An 8,451-nucleotide genomic window follows, 5' to 3' on the forward strand; every position below is an offset into this window, starting at 1 on the left:
TTTTAGGTACGGTGATGTTGTGTATGCCTTCCATCTCCTTATGATGCTTCCTGGATCATTCAAGATCTTGCCCATAGCATCTCTTAGTATTGCAACTTGAGGCTTGAATTTAATTTGTTCTTCAGTTCCTTTAGCTTAAGAAATGCCAAGCAAGTTTGTCCCTTTTGATTTTTTTACTCGAGCTCTTTGCACATTGTGTTATAATATTTTACTTTGTCTTCTCAAGCTGCCGTTTGAAAGCTTCTATTCTACTCTTTTGCTTTGGCATCTCTTCCCTTTGTTTTGACTTATCCATGCTCTGATGCAATTTTTATATGTCTTCTGACATCCGTATTGTTTTTTATCCTTTCTACTCTGTCTTTATAATGAACTTTTGCTTGCATCAGGATCAGTGAGAGACTCATCAGCAACCTGCATTAGGCAGGTGACACAGCATTGCCTGCTGAAAGTGAAGACTTGAAACAATTGCTGCAGAAGATCAAGGACTACAACCTTCAATGTGGAATACAGGTCAACACCAAGAGGACAAAATTCCTCACCACTGTGCCAATAGGAAACATAATCAGATGCAGAAAGGACTGAGGTTGTCAATTATTTCATCTTGCTTGAATCAGCAATCCACACCCTTGGTACCAGCAGTAGGGAGACCAGCAGACATATTGCATTGGGAAAGTTGTTTGTCAGGAATCTCTCCAAGATACTAAAGAGCAATGATACCAGTCTGAAGACTACAGTGCACCTGATTCAGGCCATGATCTTTTCAATCACTTGTTACGTATCTAAGAGCCAGATGGTGAATAAGGATGGTAGAAAAAGAATTGATGCCTTTTGGGTTGTGATGTTGGAGAAGAGTACGGAACATCTTATGGACTGCCAAAAGAACAAACAGACGTCTTGGAAAAAGTGTGGCCAGGATGCTCCTTGGAGGCAAAGCTGGCAAAACTTCATCTCTCATACTTTGGCTATGTTGTTAGAAGAAGCTGTTCCTTGAAAGGGGACGTCATGTTTGGAAAGGTGGAGGATCTGTGAAGGAGAGGAAGACCATCAGTGAGATTGATAAATGCAGTGAGTGCAGTAGAGGACTCAAGTATGTCTGAGATGATGAGGATGGCACAGGAGAGAACAGGATTCGGATCTCTATGAGTTGTACTCAGCATGATGGTACCTAAGAACAATTATGGAAGTTGAGGTCTTTCCTACTTTCCAGTGTCAACAGTATACAAGTACCTTTACTGTCCTTCTGTCTCATATTGGGAGCTCTGGTGGTGTAGTCCTTGGGCAGTTGCTCTGCTGATTCAATGGTGATGCCTCTCTGGCAGTTTGAACTCCCCAGTGGCCCCCCAGAAGGAAGATGGACCATCTTTTCCTGTGCTATTTACAGACTCCTGAAAACCTACTGGAGCATGTCCTAGGAGTCAGTTCTGATTTGATGGTAATGAATTTCCATTTTCTTTATATATGTTGTTGTTGTGTACTGCCAAGTTAGAACTGACCCGTAGCTGCAGTTAATCGCATGGGAGGAGATTGCCCGTCTTTATCCTGTGGAGCAGCTAGTGGATTTGAACCTTCAGGATTACAGTGGCCACCAGGGGGAGGGAGGGAGAGAGAGAGTGAGAGAGCGCTTTCCTCTGCTTTCTGGTGATCTCGAGATGTCTGTTCATATTTAGGATGAGGGACACTAAAAAGCTCATCAGTTTTTAGCAGGTATCGGGAGTGCCTGTGTACTGTGGCCCTCCACAGTTTAGCAGCCTATTTTTAGTGGATCCTTCAGTCTATATCTTTGAGTCTTTTTTTTTTTTCTGATTTGATGTCACAGAGAAAAATTTTTCCTTTGCAGATCTCAGTGAGGAGAAAGGGCTGGAAGTTTTATTCATTATGTTAATACTGTTCAGTGAATTTACCTGTTTTCAACCTCATTTGTGCATGTTTTGTGGTGTTATATGCTGGTGAGTCACCAGTGACCCATAATATTCCGTAATTTAAAAATCTGTATTTTATAATCTTTAGGTTCTAACTTCTACTCACAGCTACCCAGTGTATGAAGAAGGCCCTATCCTGTGCCACCCTCACAGCATCTGCCATTTTTGCAGTCGCTCTGTCCATCTCATTGAGGGTCTTCCGCTTTTTCATTCAGCCTCTACTTTCCAGAGCATGATGTCTTTCTCCAGAGATTGACCCCTCTTGATGATTCCGGTGGCATCGCCTTACTTAGCATGTTACACTGCCAGGCAAAGACTGCGTGTCTCTAGCTACTCAGATCTTATTCAGGAGATGTGTGAGTCCAGGTCTCACCATTCTTTCTTCTAAGGAGCACACTGACTCTCCCTCCTCCAAAGAAATAACAACAGTGTGGGGATAAGGAAACAGCTGTGTAGATTTCTAGAGTAAAAGAAGCTATCACTCACTCATTGTTACTAAGTCAGAATCAGCCCAGAGCTGACCCTCCAGCAGTTTTCTTAGGCTGTGAATTGCATGGAAAGAGATTGCTCTTCTTTTCCCTCACATGGATTCGAAACTTGCCAGGGGAATGGCCTCTGGGTTAGCTCCACTCCCTATAGAGGGTATCAGCACTCACATTCTAAACAGACTTTTAGTCAGTGTTTTTAAGAACCTAATTGAAATAGTCATTATTTCTTTATGTGTGTGCTTAGGGATTATGCCTTAAAAAAAAAAACAAACCCAAAACAAAAAAACCCACACCAAACCAAAGTCCCTTCAGTATGGTGAGGTTTCAGGAATGAACAGAATAAATGTATTCTCTTTATATTCTTTAGTTAAAATCCTCCTGTAATATTTGATTCTTATTTGGCATTTTTTTGTTAAACTACGTAAAGAGATGGTAAAAATAAATTCCTGAATTTGATATATTTGTTTTTCAATTTTATTTTGTTGTTGAAAATATACTTAGCAAACTTTGGACCAGTTTACCTGTTTCTGCATGTACCGTTCATTGGCATTGGTTACATTCAAGTTGGACATCCATTCTCATTTTCCTTTCTTGAGCAGTGCCTGTCTATTAATTAGCATAAATGAGTCATCCTCTGAGGTTCCTATGTATGGAGTTACTGTTAATTGCATTGATACTGTATATATATTTTAAAAAAGAGTTTAATGCTTAAGGAAGATACTATTTACTAGGTAAACTAAATTACTAATTTGTTTTAAGAAGACTCCAGGGGTCACATTTGATTTTGGATTTTTAAATTATAATAAAGGAATAGTTTCAGTGATTCATCTACCCTCTTTAGCTCCAGAGTGTGAAATTCATGACATTTTTTTCTACTACACTTTCCTCCTTTGACTAAGGATTTTCTTTATACTCTTTGATCAAGATACTCCATAATGGTAGCTGGATGCCACCCAGTTCTCATGGCAAAGGAAGCAATTGTTTAAGGAAGGATTCTTTTATTTTTGTGTTACTTTTATTGAATAACCCAATGTTGCTGCATAGTTTTGCTCTTGTAAAAGCTGAGCATTTTATTTTCCTATCCTCTACATGATAAATTTGGCTCTAGTTGGAAATTACTTGTCTTATTGCAAGTCAACCCGTATTGTATTTATTATATTAAATGTGACAGAGGTTCTTAGCAAAAAATATCTCTTAATGTAGAATGTAGAGTAGACAGTTGTTTAGGGAAATTGTTGAGAAGAGAAGAATGCTATTTTGTCATGAATGTTTTAAATTCTGTTTTTACCTAAGATGGACAAAATATTGGTATCAAACACATTCCTGCAACACAGTGTGGCATTTGGATTCGAACCAGCAATGGAGGTCATTTTGCTTCCCCAAATTACCCAGACTCGTATCCACCAAACAAGGAATGTATCTACATTTTGGAAGGTATTTAACAAATTTGTCTTTCATTGAATGAACTTTTGCTTCCTTATAAAATCAAATAGATTGGTAAGATGTTCTGGTAAACTTATTTGAATGAAACGTAAATATGTATTCAAATTACACTAAGAATTAAAAATACCAGAGGAATGTCTGTCTGTGTTTCATTGATAATGCAAAGGCAGTTGACTGCGTGGATCCCAACAAATTGTAGCTAACCTTGAGAAGAGTCAGAATCCCAGAGCACTTGATTGTGCTCATATGAAACCTGTTTTTGGACCAGGGGGCAGTCATCAGAACAGAGCAAGGAAACACTGCTGGGTTCAAAATCAGGAAAGAAGTGTGTCAGGGATGTGTCCTATCTCCATAACTTTTCCGTCTATATGCAGAACAGATCACTCAAGAGGCTGGACTTTATGAAGAGGAATGTGGCATCAGAATTGGAGGAAGGTTCATAAACAGCCTGCATTATACAGGTGACACACCTTGCTTACTAAGACTGAGGAGGACCTGAACCATTTGCTGCAGAAGGTCAAAGACTGCAGTCTCCAAAATGGATTAAAGTTCAACATCAAGAAAACAAAGGTTCTCACCACTGGGCCATTTGACAATATCATGATAGATTGCATGGTTCCACAATTAACACTCTAGGCACCAGCAGTCAAGAAAACAAAAGACAAATTAGATTAGGAAAGTCTACTGTCAGCAACCTCTCCAGAGTGCCAAAGAGCAAGGATGTCAGCCTGGAGACTGAGGTGCACCTGATTCAGTACATGGTCTTCACAGTTAATGTGCTATGCGTCAGAGAGCTGGACAATGAAGAAGGATGACCGAAGAAGAATCGATGCCTTTGAGTTGTGGTGCTGGAGAAGAATATTGAACATATTCAGGCTGTTCCTTGGAGGCAAGGATTTTAAAGCTTGTACATAATTTAGGCATGCTTCCTGGAGAGACTGTTCCTTAAAGAAGGACATCAGGGTTGGAAGGGTGGAAGGATGGTGCAGGAAGGAAGACCTTGGATGAAGTGGATTGACACAGTGACTGGGGTTTGGGGGGCAAGTATGTCAGACACACTGAGATGGGCTCAGGGTAGGGCAAGGTTCAGGGCTATTGTGAGTAGGGTCACTATCAGGCAGAGTGGACTCGACGACCCATAACAACAATTGAAAATATTCTAAAAAAAAAAAACAATTGAAAATATTCTTATGTATTAGACACATGAACAGTTGAAATTTTGTAAGAACTATGAATTTCCTAAAATTAGTTTAAATCTGCTAATGCAGCCCAGTGCATCAGGATGTATGCATCAGAAGCTTTTTTAAACTTACGAACATCCCACATTTGGCAGAAATGCTGAAGGAAAAGATTACCATAGTTTTATGAAGTTTAACGTTACCATTAATGTAAAGTATAATATTTTTCTCACTTTTTTTATATAACGTTTAATTCCATCCTTATCTATATATAGTAAATAGTAAAAGAACAGTTTGGGCTGTTTTTTTGCTGGTTTTGTTTGTATCATTTCTATTAGTACATTTATAGTCTAAAATTTGTGCTGTCTTGATTTCAAAAAAATAAGAAAAAGACTCTGAAAATCTTTATATATTTGCTCTACTTTCTAGCTGCTCCAAGGCAACGAATAGAATTGACTTTTGATGAACATTATTACATCGAACCTTCATTTGAATGTCGGTTTGATCACTTGGAAGTTCGGGACGGGCCTTTTGGTTTTTCTCCACTTATAGACCGTTACTGTGGTGTGAAAAGTCCTCCATTAATTAGATCAACGGGGAGATTCATGTGGATTAAGTTTAGTTCTGATGAAGAACTAGAAGGACTGGGATTTCGTGCCAAATACTCGTTTATTCCAGGTAAAGGTTAAATTGCATTTTTAGTTGGTTAAGAATCTCACACTGTAATTTTTTTTACATTGGGATTTTAACAAAAGTTTACAGAAAGGTTCCACTTCATACCCCCTCCTCTAGTTCATTTTGTAGTGCACCTCTTCCTCCAGATGGTTAATTGTCATACATATAGTGCCTAAGTATCCATTCCTTTCAGACAGTCCTTCCTTAAGGTTAAAAAACAGAATTTAGTCAGATTAATGAAGTCAGGCTTTAAAGAAATAAGCAATGTCCAAGGGAAATTTGTTTATCAGTAAACTAAAAATGAACCCAAAACTAGAATTACAACAATAATACTTGAAGTTACAACTTGATATATAACTTACACAAGGCTGAAACATCAAGATAAAAAAATGCATTTTTAGAAATGTAGCAAACATTTCTTATAAAAAATTGAGCTGATTTTCCTCACTGGAGTGATTGAGTTTGAATAATCTAAAAAATACTGAACAATACTGGTCTGCACTTGAAAGCCAAAAAATTCTGGGTTTTTCAGTCCTTTCCCTGCCACCTATTAGCACTAGAGTACCAGCTGTGTTTATTTCCTGAGACTGCCAAAGACTTGGTGGTGGTTTAAAACTATTGTTTTAAACAGTTTACAGTTTTAAACAGTGGAGACCAGATGTCCGAAATCCAGCAGTACTATATTCCCTCCAGGCCTTCTGGGAGAAATCTGCCTCCCTCTCCTAGCTGCCAATGGCTGCTCTCTTCCAGTGGCCGCCCTCACATTCCCTGGCCTGTAAGTGGACCACTCCCAATTCTGCCTTCATCTTCACATCATTATCTCAGTCTCTCCTTGTCTCCTAAAAATAGTTAATCATATATTTTTGTCATGTAACATGATACTCACTCCACTATGTAAGGTAATGTTCACAGATTCCAAGGATCCATGGACATACATTTTGAGGGTCTACTTTTGAGCCCATTTTTTCTGTCTTTGGGTTGTATGAAAGTGTTTTGAGTATTTTCCAACAAGAATTTGATGTACCTGTTTATCTCATTGATGGAGCAATAATGTCACATTATTTTTCTATTCTTAAGAATATTAAAATTAAAAATAACTTCATATAATAATTATATGTAGGGAGCTTTATAATCTTAAAAATTCAAACAGGTTGAAATTTTTAAAAGTATCCATAATCCCGCCCTTTATTTATAGACTCATTGTTAACAACGTGAAGAACTCTAAACTTCCGATAGACGGTCAAAAGAACAAATAAGTATGTTTTGGAGAGAATGCAGCCAGAGTGCTCTGTGGAGGCAAAGGTGACGAGGCTTTGCCTCACATACTTCGGGCGTGTTGCTAGGAGAAGCTATTCCTTGGAGAGGGACATGATGCTAGGGAAGGTAGAGAGTCGGCAGAGGAGTGGAAGACCCTTAGCCAGGTGGATTGTCACAGGGACTGCCACAGTGGGCTTCACTGTGTCAGGAAGTGTGAGGATGGCACAGAATAGGACAGGGTTCAGGTCTATTGTACATAGGGTCGCTATGGGTCATACTCAACTCGATGGCACCTAACAACAACAACAACAACATTGTTAACATTTCTATGTTTATTCTTCCAAATATTTTTCTCTATGTATTTAAAATATTTTTCTAAATAAATGTAAAATTGGAATCATACTGTTTATAAACCTTATTACCATCTTTTAATGCCTGAACAACTTTAAATTTGTTTTCTTTGTTAGTAAACCCTTTATGGAAATTTTTAAATATAGCTTCAATGGCAAAAAGAAATTTTCAAAAAATACTGTCTTTTAAATATGAGCTTAGTTTGGAATAAGACTCAGAAACTTCTTTTTTAACTTAATAAAGAAAACCTAGTTTTTTTAGAAAAGTGACAGTTAATAGACACTTCAGCTCTTGCCAAGAAATGTCAAACAAAAATTTAAAATAGCTTTGGAAAGAAAAATGAGAATTTCTTCATAACTAGGCAACAATTTTAGGATATTATTATTAGATGGTAGCTATTTCTCAATTAGCACAATTGTATTGAAGTTACCAGAATTCTCTCAGTTACTTCAAGGACATAATAACCCCCACCTCCACAAATATTACCAGTAGTGTAGAAATGTTCATTTAGGAACTCATGAAATATTATTTAAAATGCTGAGTGAAATATCTCTGTCACAAAAGGACAAATACTGCATAGTGCCACTGTTGTAAAACGAAACTGACATTGGGGTTGGGGGAAACTGAGAAAGGTAGGATACATTATGTATACTGCATTAAAACAGATGAGGGAGAGAACTGTTTAAAAGGGATATATCATTAGGCATTATTGTTATGACAGCAGAATGAAGGTTGCATAGTGGAGTGGACTTGGGGAGACGGATTGTATAACAATGAAAGAATTTTTCTTTTACTTTTCAAAACAAAGGCTGCATAGTGAAGTGGACTTGATGGGAGGGATCGTATAAACAATCAAAGAATTTCTTTTCAAAGAGGAGCGAACTGTGGGGGAGGTTGGGCAAGGAGAACAGTGCAACAGTGAATGAATGAAAATCCAAAGTTTCTGTAAACTTTCATTAAAATTAATTTAAAAAATTAAAAACAAAAGAAGGACACGAATTTCTCACTAATAGTAGACTTCTCCATAGAGTTAACCAGATAAAACTTAAAAGAGTATGACTTTAGATAAAATGTATAACCAGCAAGAAGCTGCACTGCAATCCCAGAGGTACATGGTTCGAATCCACCAGATGCTGTGCC

At 37.8% G+C, this 8,451-nt stretch overlaps 1 protein-coding gene across 1 annotated transcript in view; it reads left to right on the forward strand.

The window, feature by feature from the left end:
* Positions 1-8,451, forward strand: part of NETO2 (neuropilin (NRP) and tolloid (TLL)-like 2) — a 44,951-nt gene that overhangs the window by 1,276 nt on the left and 35,224 nt on the right. The window contains exons 2-3 of the mRNA XM_006887817.1: positions 3,701-3,841; positions 5,458-5,706. Of these exons, the coding sequence (XP_006887879.1) occupies positions 5,634-5,706 (73 nt within the window). The 5' untranslated portion in view covers positions 3,701-3,841; positions 5,458-5,633. The remainder of the gene's footprint in view (positions 1-3,700; positions 3,842-5,457; positions 5,707-8,451) is intronic.

Source organism: Elephantulus edwardii, unplaced genomic scaffold (assembly GCF_000299155.1).
Source record: "Elephantulus edwardii isolate Elephantulus edwardi_28Jun2011 unplaced genomic scaffold, EleEdw1.0 scaffold00062, whole genome shotgun sequence".
Classification (NCBI taxonomy): Eukaryota; Metazoa; Chordata; class Mammalia; order Macroscelidea; family Macroscelididae; genus Elephantulus; species Elephantulus edwardii.